Source organism: Pan troglodytes, chromosome 10 (genome assembly GCF_028858775.2).
Source record: "Pan troglodytes isolate AG18354 chromosome 10, NHGRI_mPanTro3-v2.0_pri, whole genome shotgun sequence".
NCBI lineage: Eukaryota > Metazoa > Chordata > Mammalia > Primates > Hominidae > Pan > Pan troglodytes.
This window is the reverse complement of record NC_072408.2, coordinates 112,148,522-112,161,131: the sequence shown is the minus strand read 5'-3', so window position 1 is coordinate 112,161,131 and position 12,610 is coordinate 112,148,522. Positions and strand designations below refer to the sequence as shown.

Here is a 12,610-nt window from a genome sequence, read left to right as displayed (position 1 = left end):
CAAGCCTTGATTAGAAGCTTGGAACATTGAGCTCCACCCTGCCACCTGCAGAGAGAGGAGAGAGGCTGGAGATTGAGTTAATCACCAGTGGCAAAGGATTTAACCAGCCATGCTTGTGTCTTGGTCCTTTTTGTGTTGCTGTTATAGAATACCACAGACTGGATAATTTATAAAGAAAATAAAATGTATTTCTTACAGTCTAGAGGCTGGGAAGTCCAAGATTGAGGGGCTCACATCTGGTGAGGGCCTTTATGCTCCTTCATCCCATGTGGGAAGGCAGAAGGGCAAGACAGCAAGAGAGCAAGAAGGGGCCAAACTTGCTTTTACAGCAACCCACTCTCTCAATAACCAGCCCACTCTCTCAATAACCAACCCATTCCATTCGTCCCCCAGTTTATTTATGATTAAACACATTAATCCATTCATGGGAGCAGAGCCCTCAAGCCCTAATCACTTCTTATTAGGTCCCACCTCCCAACACTACTGCATTGGGTATTAAATTTCCAACACATGTTGGGGAACGCATTCAAACCACAGCACCTACGAAAACCTCAAAATAACTGGATGTATTAGTCTGTTCTCATGCTGCTAATAAAGACATACCCTAGACTGGGTAATTTATAAAGGAAACATGCTTAATTGACTCACAGTTCCACATGGCTGCGGAGGCCTCACAGTCATGGTGGAACACAAAGGAGGAGCAAAGTCACATCTTACATGGCAGCAGGTAAGAGAGCTTGTGCAGGGGAACTCCCATTTATAAAACCATCAGATCTCATGACTTATTCACTACCACGACAACACTATGGGGGAACCACCCCCATGATTCAGTTACCTCCATCTGGCCCAGCCCTTGACATGTGGGGATTATTACAATTCAAGGTGAGATTTGGGTGGGGACACAGCCAAACCATATTACTGGATTCAGTGAGCTTACAGGTTGGTGAACTTATCTACCCATCAGGACTGTGGTATAGCCCAACTCCACTGGGGTCAGAGGCTTCTGCACTTGGGACACTTCCAGACTTCCCCAAGTACCTCTTCCACTGGCTGTTCATTCAGACCCTTTATGATCAAACAGTAAACATGAGGAAAGTGTCCTCCTGAGTCCTGTGAGCTATTCTAGCAAATCATTGAGACTGAAGAGATTTGTGAAGACCCCCAAATCTATAGCCAAGCTGACAGAAGTGTGGCAACCTGGAAGCGCAATATTTGCAACTAGAGTCTGAAGGGAGGGCAGTCTTGTGGGACCGACCCATTAAACCTGTGGAGGCTGACACTAACTCCAGGTAGCGTTAGAATTGAATTGAATTGCAGGACACTTGGTGTTGAAGAATTAGGTGTCAGGAAACGGGGAAAAAAAAAAAAACCTCTCAGACATTCTTTATGTTTCATATAAAAATTGTATGTGTCCTAGTAGTGGTTAAGGTTCTGAACAGTCTTGAAGGGCTTTATGAATCACACCACGATTGCATCGTGCTGTGTTTATTTAAGCAAAGAATTATTTATACTCCAGGTATACAGTTTAATACATTTTCTTATATTCTGATTTTGTCTCATTTCTGAACTACTGCAGAAAAATATTGTCTTCGTTTCACATGGCTGCTGTAACAAATTACCACAAACTGGGTGGTTTAAACAACAGAAATCTATGCACTCATAGATCTGGAGGCCAGAAGTACAAAATCAAGGTCTCAGGAGATCCAAACTCCTTCCAGAGGCCTTAGGGAAGCACCCATTCCATGCCTCTCCTGGCTTCTGGTACAGCAAGCATTCCTTGGCATTCCTTGGCTGGTGGCCCCATCATCTCTGCTCCACCTCCATTTTCACATCACCTTCCCTTCTATGTCCGTCTTCTCATCTTGTGTCTCTCATAAACACCCTTCTCATTGGATTTAGAGCCTACTCAGATAATCTAGTATAACCTCCTCATCTCAAAACCCTTAACTTTATTACATTTGCAAAGATCCTTTATCCAAATAAGGTTGCATTCACTCACTGCAGAGAAGAGAACGTGGACATATCTTTTTGGGGGCTACCATTCAACCCACTAGACCTTCTTATCTTTGTCCTTCCCTGTCTCCAAAAAATACTCTCTTTTAAAATACAGAGCAAAATGAATATCTGGAGGGAAACTAAATGTAATATATGTATCATGCACGACACAAACGGAACTTTATTCCTCGTGAATGATAACACAAGCCAGCTACAAGATACTGCACTGAGTAAATTTTTTTTTTTTTTTTTTTTTTTTGGCGGGGGCATGGAGTCTCACTCTGTTGCTCAGGCTGGATTGCAGTGGCACGATCTCGGCTCACTGCAACCTCCACCTCCCAGGTCCAAGTGATTCTCCTGCCTCAGCGTCCCAAGTAGCTAGGACCACAGGCGCATGCCACCACGCCCGGCTAATTTTTTGTATTTTTAGTAGAGACGGGGTTTCACTGTGTTAGCAAGGATGGTCTCGATCTCCTGACCTTGTGATCCACCCGCCTCTGCCTCCCAAAGTGCTGGGATTACAGGCGTGAGCCACCACGCCCCACCTGCATTGAGTAATTTTAAGTAGACGGACACAATATCTTGGTTCCTACAGACAGACGGTCCTTTGAGAGCTAATCAGCCTGTCGTATACATTAAAAACCATGAATCATACTGTCCAGCATGTCTTCAGTATTATACAGATTCAAACATTTATTGATGTGAGCGTTTCCTCCCACATGCCAAACTCTATTATGAAGAACATACTTTTATCTTTTAAAAGAAAGAAGGGCCAGGCATGGTGGCTCACGCCTGTAATCCCAGCACTTTGGGAGGCTGAGGTGGGTGGATCACGAGGTCAGGAGATCGAGACCATCCTGGCTAACATAGTGAAACCCCGTCTCTACTAAAAATACAAAACATTAGCTGAGCCTGGTGGCGGGCTCCTATACTCCCAGCTACTCGGGAGGCTGAGGCAGGAAAAAGGCATGAACCCGGCAGGCGGAGCTTGCAGTGAGCGGAGATCACGCCACTGCACCTAGCCTGAGTGACAGAGCAAGACTCCGTCTCAAAAAAAAAAAAAAAGAAAGAAAGAAAAGGTCATATACATTTTAGTCCATTAATACCTTTTATGACCACTATACTACATAGACTCCAGACTTTATAAAATATACTAGAAATATTCACAGGTAAATGAATTGCTAAGTTACATGTTAAGTTACATTCTTCAAACCAAGTGGTGATAATTCACACACACACACACCCGAAATAAAATTATGTATGTGAAGAATTTGTAAAAAAAAAAAAAAAAAAAAATACTGAAGATTTAAAAAGCACTCTTCTTTCAGCATAAATTATCAGAAACATAAATGCCTATGGTTCTTATGGGAAATAATAAAAACATGCAGGAATGTTTTACTCCTTATTTGTTTTAGAAAAGAAACAGTCCCTCCGAGAACTACATAAATATAACTGCAAAAAAATAAATAAAATTCTCTTTAATTTTGACAGCTTGCTATGCTCTTCTGACCCACAATAGTTATAAAACTATGTCATAGCCTTGGTTTGGCCAAAAGAAATGGAACAACAGCTCATTACTTCATCCAAAGCAATGCTTATTTTTCAGAGTGCAATAAAAAAATACAGATTCATAAGTGATTTCTTCAAATAATGGAGGAAAAAAATTCAGGTCAATGTGTCCTAGAAATATAAAATTATATATTGACATAAAATTATGTCAATGAAAATGGAAGCTCTTATAGAAAATCTCATTTTCATAGGTCGTCCTTGTTGAGTAGTGCTAGAGTTTGGTTTGTTTGTCCCCTCCAAATCTCATGGGGGTGGGGTCTAATGGGAGGTGTTTGGGCCATAGGGGCAGATCCTTCATGAATGGCTGGTGGTAACAAGTGGGTTCTAACTGTATTAGTTTCCATGAGAGCTGGTTGGTCGTTAGCAAGAGCCTGGCACCTCCCTCCCTTCTCTCTACTGCTTCCACTCTTGCCATGTGATCTCTGCACACTATGGCTCCCTTTTACCTTCTACCACGAATGATAGCAGCCTGAAGCCCTCAGCAGAAGCAGATGCTGGTGCCATGCTTCTTGTACAGGCTGCAGAACCACGAGCCAAATACACCTCTATTCTTTATCAATTACCCCGTCTCACGTATTCCTTTATAGCAACACAAAAATGAACTAAGACAAGCAGCTATACTTTAGGCAAGTAAAAACCAAAAAATGGCCAGGCGCAGTGGCTCACACCTGTAATCCCAGCACTCTGGGAGGCCAAGGCGGGTGGATCACCTGAGGTCAGGAATTTGTGACCAGCTTGGCCAACACAGTGAAACCCCATCTCCACTAAAAATACAAAATTAGCTGGGTGCGGTGGTGCATGCCTGTAATCCCAGCTACTCGGGAGGCCGAGGAAGGAAAATCTCTTGAACCTGGGAGGTGGAGGTTGCACTGAGCCGAGATCATGCCACTGCATTCCATCCTGGGTGACAGAGCAAGACTCCATCTCAAAATAAATAAATAAATAAATAAATAAAAGATAAATGCAGCCATATAAGAAGTACAGGCATAAGTTAGTGCACTGACATTTAGCTGATATAATAAAATTTAAGCCATGTCTATATGGAGCTATAAGTGGCTCATGGTAAAACTGCCTTTGCTGAATTATAAATAATGAGAGAAATTTAATATAACTGACTCTATTTTGCTTTGCTTTTAATTTCATAGGTTTTTTTTTTTCTTATTCTAACATGGAAGCCAAGATAACTATGAGAGGAATTTAGTTTATAGTTACACTTTGAAGCAAGGAAAACTGACCCCACCCCCCACCATACCCCATCCTTGTTCAAAGATCAAAGCTGCATTCACATGGCAAGGTTAAAATTCTGGTAGGGGCTTAAACTTTACTAAAAAATAGGCATAAACAATGACCCGCTATTGTTTAGCATGCTTTCCTATAAGTTGCTTACTGCACTAGAGTCACGTAACCAGGGGTTACAAGATTTCCAACTTCCCCAAATACTCCTATAGATAACATCAGTATTGTGAAACCTAAAGACCTGGCCTTTGACATAGTTTTCAGATTTCACATTTTGGTAGATCAAGAGATGCCACCTGGTTCTGAGAACCAACCCTTTCCTGGGAATTGACTTTACTGCCCAAAGATGTTTTAGATGCCCCTATGACCTCATCCCCAGCCAGTCAATTGTTCCAATTCCCCAGTAACCCCCTGCCTACCAGAGTCCCCTTAAGAAACCCTAGCCTCCGAATTCTCAGAGAGACAGGTTTGAGAAATTTCTCTCTGCTCTCCTCACTTGGCCAGCCCTGAAATGATTAAACTCTTTATTTGCCACAAAAACTGCTGTTCTCATTGGTTTTTGTTTGTTTGTTTTTAAGACAGGCTCTTGCTCTGTCACCCAGGCTGCTCACTGCAGCCTCACTTGCAACCCTCCTGGGTTCAAGCAATTCTCCCACTTCAGCCTCCCGAGCAGCTGGGATTACAGGCACGCGCCACCACGCCTGGTTAATTTTTGTATTTTTAGTAGAGATGGGGTTTCGCCATGTCAGCCAGGCTGGTCTCAAACTCCTGACCTCAGGTGATCCACCTGCCTCAGCCTCCCAAAGTGCTGGGATTACAGGTGTGAGCCACCGTGCCCAGCCCTCGCTGGTTTTGTTTGGGGCAGTGGGCAAAAAGAACCTACCAGGCTGTGACAATGGCAGAAATCAATCACTCGCTTTGGATGCCATCAATTCTGGGGAGACACAGCAAGCGAATGATGCACAGAGCTTCTTGGTTCTGTCTCACCAATGATTACTACCTGAGCAGAGGGGTCTCCACACCTCTCTTTATTCATCATCACTTCAAACATGGTACAGTCGAGTATGTTGATCACCTGCCCCTTACTACCGTACTTTTAGAGTGAGTAGCAACCTCCTTCCAGTTACCCAGGCTCTAACAGTTTAATTTTTACTTCTCCCTCTTCCTTCATCCCACATCTGCAGCCTCTCTTTAGCTCAACTGTCTTCCACGTATCTGTGACCTCAACGCTTCTCAGGGCCCACAGCCATGATCCAGGCCCTCAGCACTTCTCTGAGCGCAGACAGCAGCTGTGAATGATGCCACTTCAATACGTACACGCCTTCAGTGGCTCACGCCTTCCTTCTACACCAGCTGTGTCTTTCCCTATACTGATAACAAATAGTATATTGGGTACTTACAATATACGAGTCACTGTTCTAAACACTTTACACACATTAACTCACTGAATCTACAATAGGCTCTCTTATTACACCCCCATTTTATGGTCAAGGAACCTAAGGAACAGACAGCCTCAGCAAATTGCCCAAGGTCATACAAATGATGAATGGCAAATGCAGGATTTGTACTTGGCCTTTTTAGCTGCAGAGCCCACTCTCAACTCTGTGGCCTCAGTGCCTTTCTGTCCTCCTCGTCCCGTATCCTAACCATTCTTGCTTCCCAATACCCTGAAACCAATGTGAACGACTACATCCAATCAGGCTAGACTTCTTACTAACCTGAAATGCGCCAAGCCCATTTCTGTCTCTAGGACTTCCTACAGCACTAAAAATGACCTGCCTTCCATTTTCTGCTATCCAAATCTTACCTATTCTTCAAAGCCAAATAAAGTTCCACTTCCTCCACGCTATTCTTCAAACCCAAATCAAGTTCCACTTCCTCCGTGCAGGCTTCCCTGACTTCCTGAGGTTCTATTTTCTTCACTCAATTGCTACATCAGTACAGTGTGCCCACACCAACTTAGGACTTCATTTTGAATCTTTTTTGTTTCCCAAATATACTCATTCATTCAACAAATATATTTCAAGAACCAAAAAATCCATTTAAAATGTGGAAACTGGTCTAGAGGCTGAGGATATGGCTGTAAACAAAATGTATAGGCTTTCATGAGGCCTCCATTTGTGGGAGGGGAAAGGAGACAAGAAATAAACATAGTATCAGCTCTCCAGCAAAAAAGTGTTTCACACAGAGAGAAAACAAGAGTGAGTTCCATTAAAAATGTGGAAACTAGTCTAGAAGCTGAGGATACAGCCGTAAACAAAATGTATAGGTTTTCATGAGGCCTCCATTTGGGGGAGGGGAAAGGAGACAAGAAATAAACATAGTATCAGCTCTCCAGCAAAAAAGTGTTTCACACAGAGAGAAAACAAGAATGAGTTCAGCATGTTTAAAGAATAGAAAGAAGGATGGTACATACTTGTGGGGAAAGGGGAGTAGTGCAAGATAAAAATGATATCAACAAAATTTTGTATTATTTTTATATTATTTCCCCCACAAATCTTGCACTATTGCTAAACAGAGCTGTATCATTTCAATACTACCAAACCATTTACAGATGTAATTAAGCCTGGACCAATATAGCTACCTCAAAAGAATGCAATTATCTAGCTAATTGAGGACAAGGACATAACTAATCTAAAATATTGGACCCAAAAGGATTGTATTAACTCCCTGGGATACACTGATAAAATAGGGTAAATAATTATCAAGCTCCTCCCCCTCGGACTATTGTTACATAAACAGCAGAAAACTATTATGGAAACATTCTGACAGTAAGTTGCCTGCAAAGTTAAGATCAGTTACCAATTACATATCTCTGGCAGAAAAAATTCAACTAACCAATTTAACCCAATATCATGAGCTGAATATTTCTGAGATAACTCCTGCTGCAAATAATTTCTACAGCCTTAGCCTGCATTAAAATAGACTACTGTAGATATGGGGAACTATCCAAACTTTTAAGGGATTTTCTGGTTTACATAAAAAGGAACTTCTGATTTACATTACAAAGACTTGCTTCATAGTCTATATGAATGTGACTATATAAAAGGGAATGACCGACCTGCTGACATCATTAACTCAGAATGCAAGGTTGGTCATTTCTCTGCCTAGTCCGGAGACATGCTCGGGGGAAAAACAAGTGAGTAAAGAATCTGACTGCAGAGAAAGAGTGAGAGTGAGCGAGAGTGTAAAAGCTCCCTGCCTTATAACAAATGTGACACTTTAAAATGAACTATTCAATCCCGATGTTTCTCCATAATTTGGGGTCTAGACTCTAGACCATGCAGAAAAAATATGCTGCATCCTTTATATAGTTGCAGGTTGGGAAAAATCAAATTCCTACCTTGAGAGAGTGATCATATCAAAATGTGAAAGTGGAGAGCTTTTGTGTACTCAAAATGCCTCTCACATTTCCATCTAGACCCCCAGCTCAACTCCTCCAGGAGGACTTCTCTGATTTAACTGTGTCATTCAACATCTCCTGCAAACTTGAAGGTCCAGATTATATTCTATTATCCACTGCTTTGCAGTGATTCTCAATTGCTTAATCTTCCTACCTAGACTATCAATTTCTCAAGAGCAACAAAGTTTGACTTCATTCTACAAACATCCATTGCTGGCTGCCCCCAGCGTTGCCCTAGAAGTTCCCAGCAGAGGAGGTCCCACATAGGGGTGGACAATGTGTAAGCTTACAGTTATTAATAGAAACATACTCCAGGGGCAAGTCTACCCAGAATTATCAAGGGGCTGATCCATCTCACTACTTCTTATGGCCACTTGACCCTTTTACTCCATACCAGTTTCTCCATGCATCAGGCATACGGAATCCACTTAACTCAAGTACACTACTGCATATCAATCTGTCATGTTAACCAAGTCCACCAGACAAAAGCCAAGAGAGGCAGCCGTCCTGCTATCTCAGGGAAAGGGGAAACAATTATCCAGTTTACCTGAGTAACTCAAAAAGTAAAACAGGGCTCAGAATGGAGATTTCAGATTTAGGGGTATTGTAATAATATGTTAATGCATGAAAAAATATTTGCCATGTTCTTATAGAAAAATATTCAAGGAAAACCACTTTGCCTTCAAAATGGTGATAATATTATTATATAGTAATAATTACAGTTTACAGAGTGCTTTCATGTTATTTTTGAGTTTCACATGAGCCTTATGAAACAAGATACACCCAATTATTCCCATTATATAAACAAAGAAACCAAAATTCAAAAAAGTAAAATGAAACACCCACAATAATGCAAACAGCACAGCACCAAACCTAAGCTTAAGCTCACTGTCCAGACTCTTAAGTTCAGCACCCTTTCCACAATCTCTTTGTACATTTTTTTTTCTGAAAAGTTTGTATGGCTACTGAATTCTATGACTCCTGGGACATATTGGAAGTAGTGCACTGTAAGCAACTAGAAGAGAAAGACAATATCTCTTTAACGCGTTTCGTATTGCTTGGGTTCAGTCCTCCTGGTGTGCAGCTTGGTCAACAGTGCAATTGACGCTGATGCCCAAGCTCACAGCTGAGATTTTCAGTACCTTTGCATTGTGGTTTATTTTTCTTTACATCTCTCATCCTGATGTATTTCCTTTCTGAACCTAAATTCCTAACACCAACTGACAGAACATTTCAAAATAACAATGACCAAATCCCAAAGTCAGCCAGGTGGACTCACAGGCAGGCAAATGTTTGGGAATGGCTTCTCCAAGACAAGCGCATATCCATCAAAGAGGTGATGCAATAACTCCCTGCTCATCATGTTGTCTCCTGCATGTTTTGAATCTGCACTCAATATCCTTCTCTCCTCTGAACAAAAAGTAATTTTTGGCAAAGAGCAAGCTGGAGGAGAGAATAGCATGCTCTCACATGCACTGTCCACAAACAAAAGTGAGGCTGCTCCTCAAACTACTCTTTCAGTAGCTTTTTTTTTTTTTTTCAATATGACTTCCCTTTAGGTGATAAGTGAGATGCTCCTAGGGAAAAAGTCAATCAAATACTCATAAAGAGAATCATATTTCCCCAAGAAATCATATTTTCCCTCCAAATTTGATTTTTACATTAACATTTTAGAGCTAGCTCATCATACCTTACCATCTTTCTATTTTCTTTTCTTTTCTTTTTTTTTTTTTTTAGATGGAGCGGAGTTCTACTCTTGTTGCCCAGGTTGGAGTGCAATGGTGCGATCTCAGCTCACTGCAACCTCCGCCTCCCAGGTTCAAGCAATTCTCGTGCCTCAGCCTCCCAAATAGCTGGGATTACAAGCAGGCGCCACCACGCCCAGCTAATTTTGTATTTTTAGTAGAGACTGGGTTTCACCATGTTGGTTAGGCTGGTCTCGAGTTTCTGAGCTCAGGTGATCCACCCACCCCAGCCTCCCAAAGTGCTGGGATTACACAGGCATGAGTCACTGCACCTGGTCCATCATTCTGATTTTCATTTGGCAATGGTACCCCCTCTCCATCCCTAAAACTGACAAGCAGTTCATTAATAAATCAAAATGTACATGTATGAAACTAGCCTCATTTTAAGGGAAATCTGCTACAAATCCTTCCTACAATTTTTTTTAATGTGGATAATTTTTCTTCACCTTTTTTAAGTAGGCTACACATGCAGTGGATTGCATACGGCCACAGTACCTAGTAGACTGAGACACAACCTGAGTGCGGGGTGTGGCCCTGACATTGTTTCATACATGCAGAGCTTTCTGGCCACAGGCAGGTTTGAAGCCCGTCTGCCCTCATTAGCATAAGGCGCTAAACTAACCTTCCCCACTGTTAAATGAATCTAAAAAATTCGCTCTCCTGTGGCTCTCTGCATTATCACCAGGACAGGATTTAATTCAAGATGGTAACGGTTAACTGTAAGTCATAAACTTTTCAACAAATCGCTACCTGGGTTCATTCATATCTCTAGGACTAGAATTGCACATATGTTAGCCCTTTCTCTTGAAGCAGAATATTCCCGATGTGTGGCAACAACGGCAGCCAAGGAGGAAACACAAACCTGGCCAAGTACTGAGCAGACTGCCACATCCGATTCCATTATGCGAACGTCAAAATAAACTGTAAAATAAATAAATTAGTCTTGAGTCTTAAACTCCATTTTTTACCGGCGTCTGGGTTAAGGGATGTGACAGGCCCAAGGTTACAAAGTCATTGCCAGGGCCTCCACAGCCGCCTAGGAAATACTGCAGCCTCTGACTGCTGTTTGCATTTGCTGGTTAGGCTAGGATGTGGCATCTGATTGACTTCAATTGGAGGAGATAGGAGCTCTTTATCCAAAAGGACACTGAAATAGGTCAGCAGTTATTACTCAAAACAGATCCAGGCTACCTTAAATCCCGAGACATAGGCAGGGTGAAATAGAAGGGTGAGTTTTGGCAAAAGTCACTTGACACAAAGCCTGGCTGGCCCGGGGAAGCTAGAAGACCTTGCCTGCCAATCAACATGAAGTGGTATAAAAAGAAGTTTCTATTTGTGTGTGTGTGTGTGTGTGTGTGTGTGTGTGTGTGTGTGTGTGTGTGTTTAATGAAAAGTATCTTAACAGACTGTTAATAATAAAGCTCTGTCTCACATATGTAAAACATCCTTACTGCTGCAGCTTCTCAGAGAAATCCTAAGAGCAGCCCAGCCGGTCTTCGGCATCAAGGCAGACACAGATGCGTTTGTGCAGCTCTGCTTCTAGTTCTCCCCAACCCTACTCCCACCCTTCCCCGCTTCCTGCCCCACCACCACTGCCCGAAAAGTCCTGTCTTGCTCTGCTGCACTTTTCCAGGTGCAGCGCCTTGGTTCCGAGGAGATGGGGGAGAGGCCTGGAGGAGCAAGTGTGGGAGGTGGGGGAGCGGCCGGGGACCACGTCCGGGAATCCTCTCCCCCAGGAGAGCCCTGAGACCCGCCAGCTGCAGGTGAGCCCCGGCGGCTGCAGGGAAGCCCGCGACAGTCCTCCCCGCGCTCCCTCGGCAGAGACGCCCCGCAGGCTCGACTGCTCCAGGCGCGACCGCCCCCGCGCGGGGGACTTGCCACGCTTTCGGTCTTTCCAGAAACGGGCGGTCTGCTCCTGTCCCGAAAATGGGGACGGGGAGAGGGGGCTGCGCGCCCCCAACCCAAGATCCCTGCACCCTTCCTCCCCGCCGCCTCTCCCGCCCGCCCCCGCCGGCCCCCGCCTCCCGCCGGACTCACCTTGGCCCGCGCCCGCGCTGGTGGCGGTGGAGTTCCCGCAGCCCATCGCGCAGCCGGCCGGGGAAGCCGCGCTCCGGAGCTCTCGGCCGCGGGTCCTGGGGGCGGAGACCCAGACGAAGGGCGGCGCACCCCGAGCGGGAGGCTGACGGGGCCGCGAGGGGCCAGGAACCGAGTGGGGGCCGCCCCCTCCCACCGCCGGGAGACGCGGCCCGGGGCGCAGCGGGCTGCGGGCTGCCGGGCGGAAACCACCCGGCACCCCTCGCCCCGGCCCCGCCCCGCCCGGGGACCCGCCGGACCCACCCGTCGCCCCAGCAACCGCGGCACTGGCCAATCCCCAGCCTCCTGCGCGCTTCGCGGTCGGCCATTGGTCGTCATTACGAGGGGCGGGAGTTTAAAGTGGGCTCCGGGGCGAGGGCGCGGCAAGGGGCGTGGCCGGCGCAGCGGGGTGGGGGTGCCCACCTGCCCACCCTCAGCATCCTCCTCGCCTTGTCTTTGCTTTTCTTTCCTCACTTCCCCTCCCTGCCCCAGGATGTGGGGAGGAGAGGAAGTAGCAGGGGGCACCCTGCACAGTGGACGCCCAATAAATGCTATTGACTGAATGTTGTGCAGGTCTGAAGCCAAAACC

The 12,610-nt window shown here is 44.7% G+C and overlaps 1 protein-coding gene across 1 annotated transcript in view; it reads right to left on the bottom strand.

The window, feature by feature from the left end:
• Positions 1–12,265, bottom strand: part of C12H12orf75 (chromosome 12 C12orf75 homolog) — a 40,112-nt gene extending 27,847 nt beyond the window's left edge. Inside the window, exon 1 of the mRNA XM_003952280.6 lies at positions 11,986–12,265. Coding sequence (XP_003952329.2) covers positions 11,986–12,031 — 46 coding nt within the window. The 5' untranslated portion in view covers positions 12,032–12,265. The remainder of the gene's footprint in view (positions 1–11,985) is intronic.
• Between the last annotated feature and the right edge of the window lie 345 nt (positions 12,266–12,610).